The sequence below is a fragment of the Acanthochromis polyacanthus genome, chromosome 6 (assembly GCF_021347895.1).
Source record: "Acanthochromis polyacanthus isolate Apoly-LR-REF ecotype Palm Island chromosome 6, KAUST_Apoly_ChrSc, whole genome shotgun sequence".
In the NCBI taxonomy this organism is placed as follows: Eukaryota; Metazoa; Chordata; class Actinopteri; family Pomacentridae; genus Acanthochromis; species Acanthochromis polyacanthus.
The window spans coordinates 13,362,761-13,376,349 of record NC_067118.1 but is presented as its reverse complement, the minus strand read 5'-3'; the positions used below and the strand labels follow the sequence as shown (position 1 = coordinate 13,376,349).

Genomic DNA, 13,589 nt, shown 5'->3' with positions numbered 1-13,589 from the left:
TCTTCTCACCCTCATCACCATCACCTTCAGCCCCCGGCAGCTCCACAACAGCAGCCCTACAGCAACATGTCTCGGTACCAGCACGGATCTACCTCATATCCTCGTGCTGACGTGGACAGTTTCTTGCTGGACCTGCAGAGTGCCCCCCCACCTCACCTGAGTGCAGTCAACTCCTCTACCTCGACTTCTGCCTCCCCTCAGAGGGAGGTTCTGGGTGAAGGAGTAAATGCTGGTGGTGATTCCCATCTGTTGTCCAGGAGCCCTGCTGTCTCCTCGTCTGAGCTATCCTGCACCGCTAACATGGACCTCGGACCTCTGCTGAGCTTCTTGCCTTTCAGCTTGCCGTCTTACAGCCCTCACATGGGAATGGGAGGGCTAGTAATGAGCTATCCAACTGCCACCACCACCACTTCCTCCCCATCCCCTTCCACAGGGCTGTCCTCCCAGGCACCAGGGCCTTTTACCTTCTTCCAGCATCCCCAGGCTCATGTACCACAGGGCCCAGGAGCCCACAACCACAGCCAGCTACCTCAAACGTACAGCAGTCCTGCTATGAGCACTTCCAGCTCACTACCTCACTACTACCAGGCCTTTCAGCAGTAAGCAGCTCTGTCCCAACAAACATTGCCTTAATGGATTTTTTGTAGAAAGAGAGGGTAAAACATGAGCATGGCATCTTTATTGTCAAACAAATGTTTAAGTTTACCCTTTCAGTTTTAATGATGCAAATCTTAGTTTTTATTGTTGAACACAAGTCACCTCATCAGTATTACCTCATTATTTAAAAAGCTTGAATGTCTGAGGAAATGTAGATGATCTCATTACAACCAAAATAGAGTTCTACTTCTTTTCGTTAAACCTGTTACAATGGATGCACTGTACATTGTCCGGCAGCCACATTAGTCACTGGTGTTTCACAATGCTGAAAGCCATCCAATTTTTGGTGTCATGCAAAATGCTACAATGTTGGGGCATATCTTATCCTGCAATGCATCATCTCTAAGAAGAGGCAACCTTCCTTACTGAAATGGACTTTTTAAAATATGAGAGCATTACAGTTGGTGAGTACATGCAAACAAATACACATACTGAATACACAATCTCTGCAGCACTGTCTGTATATGACAACTGGATGGTGAACTTACAGAAAGAGCTTTTCATCCAGTCATCCACCATTACATTAGCTGACGTGGACAAGTTCATCAGCAGATGGAAACATAAAATGTTACATTTTACCATTAACCATTATTTAAACTGTTGTGAATTTTACCCCTTTCTGTAGAATTCAGATTAGGCTTTGTTAGTCTATTAAAAAAAAAATATATATATATATATATATAAGTGCAGTCAACAGCGACAGACTGACTGCATTGCTAACTGCAAAGCCAGACTGCATTTGAAAAATTACATGATGTGTTTTTAAGTAATTGTCAACTCATAAATCAAAGATGTCACACACTGTCTGGAATTGCAGTGCAAAAGCATTTGAGTAAGGTTAGCAACTGAAATTGTGATTTTATAAATGGAAAAATTCACCAGCAGTTCCTCAAGACACAGACTACACTGGAAGCCCAAGGATTTTTAGATGCATTTATCTGAGATTACATCACTATTGTGAAAAGTACCAAAAGAAACTGAAACATTTCATTGCTACAACCTGGGACTAAGTGTTTCAAGATATGGCCATTCAGTACTGTGATATTTGAATAGCTGTGGATCAGCACTTGATAAATATGGAAATGAAAAACATTGGCTGTTACATCACTAGCTGAGATTTGACAATCCTTTCAGCAGATGAAATGTTTCCTCATGTCACAAGTAATTTGTAGAAAATCTCCCGAAAGCATAGGTTCACATTTTTCTTCTGTTTTGTTGCAGTTAATGAAGCATATGTAACCCTTATGAAATCAAGTGGGGTTCTTCCAAGTTACTCTTTTTAATGTGAGAACTTCTTGTGGTGTTGCTATTCCTTTGCCACAGCTCAGCAAGCAAACCTGGGAACCAAAAAAAACCTGCTGATTTTGTACAGAGAGGCATGACTGTAGATCACTTATGTTGAAGGACATTACTATGGTGTCTCTCAATGGGCACCATGGACAGGATGCATGATTAAAGTAAGAGAAACGTGCCCCTATACAGCTGTGAACAAAAGTTTCCGTATACTTGTGAAGACCATGAATATCATTGCAATCTTTAGTCTCTACAACCTTGATTCCCAGAAATCTTTCTTTCTATGATTGCTACTTATTTGTCACAAAAACAATCATGTATTTTGATTCTTTGATAGATTTATTGTAGGTCTTCTGGAAATATGACAAAATCTGCTGGGTCAGAAATATACAAACTTAAAGTATTGGTTTTGGTGATGTAGCAGGTTGTGTCAATCTAATTTTCTTTGTGACATGGCCTTCTTACTTCTCTTTAATGGTTATGATTGACTACAGCTGATGACTTCTCTGAGCCAATTTAAATACGGCCCATTTGATACAAAATGCATGTTTTTTAAAGTCTTATGACAAAGGCGTGTTTCAATGATTCTATCGGAGAAAATAAGCAGTTATGAATCAATGGAAATTCAAGATTGCCATATATACTTGGTCTTTACAAGTGTATGCAAACTTCTGTTCACAATTACGTATGGGCATCTAAATATTGTTTGAAGAATGAAGATGAAAAAATGTGAACCTATTCTTTTAAGACAGCCAATTGTGCCAAAACTGCAGAGAGTGAGAATTGTGATATATGTATGTGTGTCACTCTGCCTGCTTGTCACCTTGTATTTGAAGAGTTCTTCCTGTATGTGGTGCATATGGAAAGCTCATTCCAGCAGGGAACACTAAAGCACATTGCAGCACAATACAGTTATATTCCGAAGCAGAGGACGTCAAGCTCTTTCTCCCATTTCCATGTATTGCATAGTGGAAGGTGGCAATGCTGGCTACATAACGTGATCAGGCGCCCTTAGGAATAACATTGTGGTTTAAACAAAAAGAACTTGCACAGCGCTCTGTTACTTTGTTGTTGTTGTTTTCAAACTGGACCACTGGATCTGGGCAGGTTATAACCTGTTTTCTGTGAATTTCTGAGTTTATTTTTTAAAAGAATGCAGGATACATGGCCTTTCAGAGCACTTGTGCCCATTTCCTACCTTTTTATCATCGTTACTGCCTGGCTTAGGAAAGCTAGGCAGTAGAGGAGCAGTTGGTTTGTTTAAATTCATTGTGTTTTTTGTTTTTGTTTGTTTTTTATCTGTCAGTGCAACATGGCGAGAATAATGGATTGTATCCATCCACCTTCCAGTAATGGAAAGTCCACGTGTGAAGATGGTCAAGTGTTTTAGAAATACCAGAGCAATCCAGCTGTGTGTTGCAAGTGGTTAATATGATATTGAAAAGAAGACATTTTGAAAGAGAAATTGTCAAATGATGCTGTCTTCTGCCTTAATTCCATGAACTCTGTTGAAGGACTTTGTCATTAGCATTGTAATAAGCTTCAAAGTGTTGCACCAACGTCTTAAAATGCTACTGTTGTGCCTCTAAGAGTGTCTAATCTCTTGACTGGGTTTAAGCACTTATGACATTTCTACAAACGGATGAATTTGATCTGTACCTCAAACACACAGAACTGTGGGTTTCTTTTTTTTTATTTGTCTTAGTTCTAGTTATTTTGGCTCTTACTTGTGCCATTAGATGTAAACAATAAAGGTAGATTTTATGAATCTAAACTCTTTATCTAGTGGCAGACATTGACATAATTCAAATTTTCTACCTCTACATTGTCATATATCTTTCTGTAAAAAAATCATTAGAAATAGTTTTAACCTCTAACAGTTAGGCTGTTTTACCACTGAAGATGGGGATATGTTCAAAATTCAACTTTGAAGGACTGGATACACCTTTTAATTCTATTGGTGTATTTTGGAGTCGCCGCTCTCTATACTCGTCTTTAATTATATTTCTACTTATTTACTACCTCAGAAGAGACAGGAGACTGTCCATCTAACTGCAGAGAAAATGTCTGTGTAGAGTTTTATTTTTATCGGAACAAGCACATGTACTTTGTAGCTCTGTAGGCTTATTTTTTTAAACTGAGGTTAGCTCACAGTATATTGATGTCTATTGCAGCAAGTACCACATTGCCTATTTGTTCACACTGCATTTGTTGTTACAATACTGTTTCTCTGTCTCTTCCGTCTGGAATGTTTACTCTGTTTATGAATCTAAGCCTCTGTCTAAAGAAATTACATGGTTGCTTGCAAGGATGTACAGACAACTCTTTGGTATGAGCACTTCATCTGAAGGCATCAACATTACTCAATATTCCAAATTGATCTTCCGTCTTTATTAAGAAAAGCACCAAACATTTAAAAGCAGTAAAGATTTTTTTTTCAAGTAATCATTTGTAATTGTTACAAAAGGCTGTTGGAAGGGATTGTCTTACTAATGGGAGTGCCAGACAAGAAGATTATCATTTAAGAAGTAGAGACAAATAACTAATTTAGTCATTTAGTTTAAATTATTACTTAAGCACTTGTCAAAATGTGCATGGTGCATATTTCTGAATACATTTAGATGGGATCAAATTGCTACAAACATGGTTGCTGGGGGGCTGCTCAGCGGCGTAGTGGTTAGCACTTTCGCCTTGCGGCAAGAAGATCCCTGGTTCAAATCCCGGGGTGGGCCTGTGATCTTTCTGCATGGAGTTTGCATGTTCTCCCTGAGCATGCGTGGGTTTTCTCCGGGCACTCCGGCTTCCTCCCACAGTCCAAAAACATGCTGAGGTTAATTGACTACTCTAAATTGCCCGTAGGTGTGAATGTGAGTGTGATTGTTCGTCTATGTATGTAGCCCTGCGACAGACTGGCGACCTGTCCTGGGTGTCCCCTGCCTTCGCCCGAGTCAGCTGGGATAGGCTCCAGCACCCCCCGCGACCCTAGTGAGGATAAAGCGGTGTATAGAGGATGGATGGATGGATGGATGGTTGCTGGGCCCCAACAGCAAATTTTATCGAGTAGCAGCAGGTTATTTGGGCCACCGTTTCAGTGAACCTACAACTCAGCGATTCTAAGTCATTAACATGTTGCAGTCATGAACTGGTGCATGTGTGCTCTCCCTAGATGTTTGTAGTTTGGACAGTGCTAAACACACGTTGAAGCATTCCAGACTGAAAGAGAAGTGGAGCAGGTCAGAGAACATTGCATTTCATTTCACGAAATGATTGTTCAGTCCTGTTGTTACCTGTATTAAGGTGGGCTCTGAGAACCACTTCAATGCAGTTTCACCACCTTTAACTTAGATAAATTTTGCTTTAGGTGTTTGTATTACCACTTAATAGACTAGAAGACAGTGAAAAGTGCAAATATTTGTCATTTTCTAATTATCTGAACATAAAGTAATGCAAAATAAATCTTTAGATTTACAGTGTCTGTGTTTTTCTTAAGTAAAACTGCTACGTTGGATGGAGCGCTTCCATTTACTAAATATTGTGACCTTTGTAACCTATGGCTGTACACAAGACTATACAAAAAAAATAAAATACAGCCCTTGGTTAGACCTCTCAGTGTACACTGTCCCATCTTGCATTTTACTCTACTACAATGTCTTGGACTGTGGCAAAGGCACACCTGCGTCTTGGGTCCTGTCTGCTATGGTAGACAGGAATATATTGAATGAAAGTTAATATATATTGAATGAAAGTATGAATATATTGAATGGAAGTTGGACTATATGGAATGAAAATACGAATATATATAATGTTCAGATTTTCATTCCATGTATTCAGACTTTCATTCCATATATTTGTACTTTCATTCAATATATTCCTACTTTCATTATATATATATATATATATATATATATATCTCGACTTGCATTAAATATATATCAACTATCATTAAGTACATTCATACTTTCATTCAATATATATCAACTTTCAATATATATCAACTTTCATTCTATATATAATTTCCTAAACGGCATGCCATAATGTGTGTGTGTGTATATATATATATATATATATATATATATATATATATATATACACATATGTGGACAAAATTGTTGGTACCCCTCAGTTAAAGAAGGAAAAACCCACAATTCTCACTGAAATCACTTGAAACTCACAAAAGTAACAATAAATAAAAATTTATTGAAAATTAAATAATCAAAAACAGCCATTACTTTTGAATTGTTGATTAACATAATTATTTTAAAAAAAAACAAACTAATGAAACAGGCCTGGACAAAAATGATGGTACCTCTATAAAAGATTGAAAACTATTTGACCAGAGTGACATGATTAACTCAGGTGTGTCATTTAATTGACATCACAGGTGTTTCCAAACTCATAATCAGTCAGTCTGCCTATTTAAAGGGAGACAAGTAGTCACCCTGCTGTTTGGTGAAAAGGTGTGTACCACACTGAACATGGACAACAGAGAGCGAAGGAGAGAATTGTCCCAGGACATCCGAAAAAAAATTATAGACAAACATCTTAAAGGTAAAGGCTATAAGACCATCTCTAAACAGCTTGAAGTTCCTGTGACAACAGTGGCTCATATTATTCAGAAGTTCAAGACCCACGGGACAGTAGCCAACCTCCCTGGACGTGGCCGCAAGAGGAAAATTGATGACAAATTGAAGAGACGGATCGTTGGAATTGTATCCAAAGAGCCCAGAGCAACCTCCAAAGAAATTAAAGGTGAACTCAAGGTACAAGGCCAAGGTACATCAGTGTCAGATCGCACCATTCGTCGTCGTTTGAGCCAAAGTGGACTTCATGGGAGACGACCAAGGAGGACACCACTGCTGAAAAAAACTCATAAAAAAGCCAGACTGGAATTTGCAAAAATGCATGTTGACAAGCCACAAAGCTTCTGGGAGAATGTCCTTTGGACAGATGAGACCAAACTGGAGCTTTTTGGTAAGGCACATCAACTCTATGTTCATAGACTCAAAAACCAAGCATACGAAGAAAAGAACACTGTCCCTACGGTGAAACATGGAGGAGGCTCAGTAATGTTTTGGGGCTGCTTTGCTGCATCTGGCACAGGGTGTCTTGAAAGTGTGCAAGGTACGATGAAATCTGAAGACTATCAAGGCATTCTGGAGAGAAATGTGCTGCCTAGTGTCAGAAAGCTTGGTCTCAGTCGCAGGTCATGGGTCTTCCAACAGGACAACGATCCAAAACACACAGCCAAAAACACCCAAGAATGGCTGAGAGAAAAGCGTTGGACTATTCTAAAGTGGCCTTCTATGAGCCCAGATCTGAATCCCATTGAACATATGTGGAAGGAGCTGAAACATGCCATTTGGAGAAGACACCCATCAAACCTGAGACAACTGGAGCTGTTTGCTCATGAGGAGTGGGCCAAAATACCTGTTGACAGCTGCAGAACGCTCATTGACAAATACAGAAATCGTTTAATTGCAGTGATTGCCTCAAAAGGTTGTGCAACAAAATATTAAGTTATGGGTACCATCATTTTTGTCCAGCCCTATTTCATTAGTTTGTTTTTTTTAAATAATTATGTTAATCAACAATTCAAAAGTGATGGCTGATTTTGATTATTTAATTTTAAATAAATTTTTATTTATTGTTACTTTTGTGAGTTTCGAGTGATTTCAGTGAGAATTGTGGGTTTTTCCTTCTTTAACTGAGGGGTACCAACAATTTTGTCCACGTGTGTATATATATATATATATATATATATTCAGATTCATTTATTAATGGCCACATCAAAGTTGGTGGAATTTGTTTTCAGTACAGCATTTCATGCTCACATCTACTGTGTCATTAAAAAATACAATGAACAATACAATACTAATACAAATACATGACAAGAACAAACAAAGCACAACAGGTCACATCAGGGCATTGATTTGTTTAGTGTCCGTATGGCTAAGGGGAAAAAACTGTTTTTGAATCTGACTGTTTTGGTTGTATACACTGCTCAAAAAAATTAAAGGAACAATTTGAAAACATATTTCAATGCGGGGGAAAAAACAAACGATATTTACATTGATATGGACTGGTTAATGTGTTGGGAATAAAAAGATGCCACATTGTTTGATGGAAATGAAAATTATCAACCCCCCAGGAGGGCTAAATTCAAGACATTCCAAAATCAAAGTGAAAAACTGATGTGGCACACTGGTCCATTTTCTGACATTCGTTGGCAGCAACTCAAAACGGTACTCAGTAGTTTGTATGACCTCCATATGCTTGTATGCAGCCTGACAATATCGGGAACAGCTCCAAACGAGACGATGGATGGTGTCCTGGGGTATCTCCTCCCAGATCTGAACCAGGGCATCACTGAGCTCCTGGACAGTCTGAGGAGCAACCTGGTGGTGTTGGACGGAACAAAACATAATGTTCCAAAGGCGTTCTATTGGATTTAGGTCAGGTGAGTATTGGGGCCAGTCAATGCTGTCAATTCCTTTATACTCCAGGAAGTTCTGCATCCTCTTGCCACATGAGGCCAGGCATTGTCGTGCACCACAAGGAACCCAGGACCATTGCACCAGTGTAGGGTCTGACAATGGATCCAAGGATTTAATCCTGATACCTAATGGCAGTGGAGGTCTGTGCGTCCCTCCATGGATATGCCTCCTCAGACCATCACTGACTCACCACCAAACTGGTCATGCTAAACCATGTTACAGGCAGCATAACATTCTCCATGGCTTCTCCAGACCTTTCCATATCTGTCGTGTGCTCACGATGAGCCTGCTCTTATGTGTGAAAAGCAAAGGGCACCGTTGGCAGACCTGCCAGTTACTGTGTTCTATGGCAAATGCTAATCAAGCTCCGCGGTGCGAGGCAGTGAGCACAGGACCCACTAGAGGACATCGGACCCTCAGACCTTTCTCGTGAAGTCTCTTTCTGATTGTTTCATCAGACACATCACACCAGTGGCCTGCTAGAGGCCATTTTGTAGGGCTCTGGCAGTGCTCATCCTGGTCCTCCATGCACAAAGGAGCAGATAGCTGTCCTGCTGATGGGTTGAGGACCTTCTGCAGCCCTGTCCAGCCCTCCTCGAGTAACTGCCTGTCTTCTGGAACCTCCTCAATACTCTTGAGACTGTGCTGGACAACACAGCAAACCTTCTGGTAATGGCACGTATTGATATGCCATTGTGGAGGAGTTGGACTGCCTCTTCAACCTCTGTAGGGTCCAGGTATCGCCTCATGCTACCAGAAGTGACACTTACCCTAGCCAAATGCAAAACTATTGAAAAACAGCCAGAAAACACAAGAAGGGAATAAAATGTCAGTGGCCTTCATGTGTAAAACCAATCCTGTTTTGAGGGGTGTCTCATTGTTATCCCTCTTGTGCACCTGTTGTTAATTTCATGAACACCAAAGCAGTTGAAGCTGACTAAAAACCCTCTCTTTAACTTACTTGACCAGATCAGTATCCCACGTTTCACTGATTTGATGCAATACTTAGATTAAAAAGTGTTCCTTTAATTTTTTTGAGCAGTGTATATATATATACAAACACACACACACACACACACACACACACACACACACACATATGTTTGTTTTTCTATACCGGTGGGGACTTACCATTGACTCCCATTCATATCTAACTCCTAACCCTTACCCTAACCCTAACCTTAACCATCACCAAATCAATGCCTAACCCTAAACAAACGTTTTTGCACTTTTACATTTTTTATTAACAACAATATGGCCAAGAAAACGGTGTTGCCACCCGTGGGGACCTCATTTTAGGTCCCCACCGTAAGACAAGTCCCCACCTTTATAGCAAATAGTCAGGTCAAAGTCCCCACCGGTATAGCAGAAACAAGTACACACACACACACACACACACACACACACACACACACACACACACACACACACACACACACACACACACACACACACACACACACACACAGTGAAGAAGCATCAAGGCTGCCTTGTCCAGACTACCTGTCAATCATTCTAGACCAGACTGTCAATCTAGTAACCACACCCCCTCATATGACTAAAAATATTAAATTTAAAGAAATTTAATATTGATTTACTGTCAGATTAGTCACTTGGTCTCTGGTTTTGATCTTGAAAACCAAAAAATAAAAAATAAAATCCTGAGCTGTTTTCCATGTTTTAGTTTTTGCTGTGTACAGCTGGGATCTATGGGGCCAGAGCTTTTTGAAACCAGTCGCTGTCAGACTTAGTGGTTCTGCAAGTTTTTGACACTTCGAGGTAGGCTTCATATTTCGGGCCAGATGCTACGTCCATTATATGGTCTATGTACTGTTCAAAACTCCAGTCCAGTAGGTGGCGGTATTGCGCCGTTAATCTTGGTTGCCAAAAAGGAGAAGAAGAAACAGAAGCAGCATATAAAGAAGCAGAAGAAGAAAAGGCGCAAGTAGTGACACCCACCTGACTTAGCACAGACCACTAACTACAAGCTCAGCAGTCAGTTGCGTAGTAACGTTTGTAGACGTTTCAAAAGCCAGCGGGCCAGGATGCAAGAAGGTTATTTGTGAGGGACGACTCCCTACCCCACGGTAAGTCACAAAACCGAAACAGTCTAATTTGGTATTACAGTAGCTAGCATTAGCGGCTAACTTACGGTAACTTTGGTGGAGGGCAAGTTAGCTTGTAGTTTAGCACTGGCTTATATGAATTCGGGCGTTACCAGGTCAAGGAGGACCAAGAAAGTTGGACCAAATTAACTGAAGTAGCACGAGGCCTGATGGACATATAGCCAGGAATATAGCCTTATGCTACTTGATGTGACAATCTTAACACAGGCTAGCTTGTGCAACTGTTAACAGTCAGTGGTAATTTGTAGATTGTAAATAAATATGTAATTGATTCATGTAGTAATCTATGTAGTAGATTTTAATTCTTTTAAGACGACATTTAATTTATGACTGCAGCGCTACCTTCAAACTGTGTGAAAGGTCACAGCTGAGTAATGGCCTTCTCTGTTCAGGTGTTCCAGTTTAACTGGCAATCGGGTTAATTGGCGATAGTTGCCGTCTACAGATGTTTTGTCCGCAGATTCGTCACGACCAGACCTGTGTGTGAAGATAAAGATATTAGATAAAGAAGACCTCGCTTAAAAATGTCGGCATCACTAGTTAATAAAGTCTATATGCATGTAACTATCATCTAGACAGTAAAAAGAAATGTGCTGGCCGAAAAAACCCCGCGTATTTTTCAAGAACGGTGAGAAGATTCGAAACTATGTAGGACAGAGGGCTGAACGTGTTCTTATTGTTTCCTATGCAGTCTGCGCGAATGGGCACAATTTATTACTGGACCGTGGACCAGTAAACAGTAATTTTTTACTGGACCGAAACAGTTTTTGCTGGACCGAATATTTTATGCATACCATACCATGGATTATGGTATGTAATAACCTACCATACTCTATAGCAACAGCCAAATCTAACTCAGCATCCACCCTCTCTCATTGTACACCTGGTAAATTACCATCTACATGCACTGTCACCGTCACTACACCCTTCCACACCATTCTACCATCCCACCATTAACCCTTAAATACCATAATCCATGAAATAACCTACCATACTCTCATAGCAACAGCCAAATCTTGCTCAGAATCCACCCTCTCTCATTGTACACCTGGTAAATTACCATGTACATGCACTGTCACCGTCACTACACCCTCCCACACCATTCTACCATCCCACCATCCACTTTTACCATTGAATTACTCACCATACACATCCAATTTGACCAGAAAAACAGCTCTCAGCTTCGTTTTGGCGCTACTTTCACACGCTCCTGCAGAAACTTGAATTTACTTGTAACCGGAAATCACTCTGTGCGCGCTGAGAATCATGACGTGATCATGTGACATAACGTCATCATACAAAATTGCTGTCCCCTGATGTTGCATTATCCCTTGGTGATTCTCGGCGACTTTAGGGTGATTTACAGGAAAAAAATTACACCGGACATGAGACCGGTAATGTAGTCAGTTTTACCGAACTTTTGGTACACAAATCGGATTTGACCGATGGGCCGACGTCATTGGCGCACACTGCCTATGTGACTAGTTTTGATAATGTGGTCTCAGTTTGTTCCGATGCATTTTAGCAAATCAAGCTAATGTTATGCTACCTGTTGTTATGATGGAAAGCTGTTGTGGGTCTGAGTGTGTTTCTGTGATCAAACTCGAGTTAAAGGGGAACTTCAGTTTTTTTTCAACCTGGGGTCTGTTTTCAAATGTCATTTCATACATGTGAGTGATGGAGAAATGAATTTTCGACATAGCTCCAGTATTTAGCCAGGCAGGCAGCTTAGCAGCTCAGCTAGCGAAAAGTATGGGGCAACTTGCCCCCCTCCCCCCCCCCCCCCCCGCGTCAAAGTCCGCCCTAACGTGCTTTTTTCCACACACTGACCGGCTCGGATAGTCTCAACAAGTGTCCCACAACATACTAGAGATGAGAAGTGAATGAAAACCTCCACATTACCTGGCGATCGCTCTTTGTTGTGGTCTGTATCCAAATGTCAGGACGCTAGAAAGCAAATCTCGTTCGCGATTTTGCCCCATACTTTTCGCTAGCTGAGGTGCTGGCTGAGCTGCTAAGCTGCCTGCCTGGTTAAATACTGGAGCTATGTCGAAAATCCATTTCTCCATCACTCACATGTATGAAATGACATATGAAAACGGACCCCAGGTTGGAAAAAAAAAAAAGCAAAGTTCCCCTTTAAGCTTGAAATTCTGCTCTGAATCTGTTCCACTGAACGCACAAACAAACACAACACAACAGTGGACGTGCTTCTATGTTGGTGAGACAATAATACATTTTCTGGCTCTGTATTAACCAGGCAGCCTATGTTAAGTTGTGACTATCCCCAGTTGACATGGCTGTGTTTCCTGAACAATCACCAGGTGTTCAACACCTGACAGAATGAGATATACACTGCTCAAAAAAATTAAAGGAACACTTTGAAAATGCATCATATTTCAATATGGGGGAAAAACAAATTGGATATTAGCATTGATATGGACTGGATAATGTGTTGGGAATGAAAAGATGCCACATTGTTTGATGAGATGCCACATTGTTTGATGAGAATGAAAATTATCAACCCCCAGGAGGGCTAAATTCAAGACACCCCAAAATCAAAATGAAAAACTGATGTGGCAGGCTAGTCCATCTTGCTGAAATTCCTTGGCAGCAACTCAAAATGGTATTTGGTAGTTTGTATGGCCTCAATGTGCTTGTATGCATGACTGAGGATGCCGGGACAAGCTCTGAATGAGACGACAGATGGTGTCCTGGGGTGTCTCCTCCCAGAACTGGACCAGGGCATGACTGAGCTCCTGGACAGTCTGAGGAGCAACCTGGTGGTGTCGGATGGAACAAACAATGTTCCAAAGGTGTTCTATTGGATTCAGGTCAGGTGAGCATGGGGGCCAGCTGGATAGATGGATAGATACTTTATTAATCTCCAAAGAGAAATTCATTAATGGTATCAGTTCCTTCATCCTCCCGGAATTGCATGAGTTCTCTTACCACATAAGACTGGGCATTGTCGTGCACCAGAAGGAATCCAGGACCACTGCACCAATGTACAGCGCTC

General features: G+C 40.8%; 2 protein-coding genes across 3 annotated transcripts in view; both read left to right on the top strand.

Annotated features, from left to right (window-relative positions):
• Positions 1–5,420, top strand: part of LOC110971622 (zinc finger protein PLAGL2-like) — a 41,156-nt gene extending 35,736 nt beyond the window's left edge. Inside the window, 1 exon segment of the mRNA XM_051949393.1 lies at positions 1–5,420. Within this exon segment, the coding sequence (XP_051805353.1) occupies positions 1–603 (603 nt within the window). The 3' untranslated portion in view covers positions 604–5,420.
• Positions 5,421–10,347: 4,927 nt separating this feature from the next.
• mfn2 (mitofusin 2) overlaps positions 10,348–13,589 on the top strand; it is a 42,137-nt gene continuing 38,895 nt past the window's right edge. For both annotated transcript variants that reach the window (XM_051949360.1, XM_051949359.1), the window contains exon 1: positions 10,348–10,531. The gene's annotated coding sequence lies outside the window, so the exon portion shown is untranslated. The remainder of the gene's footprint in view (positions 10,532–13,589) is intronic.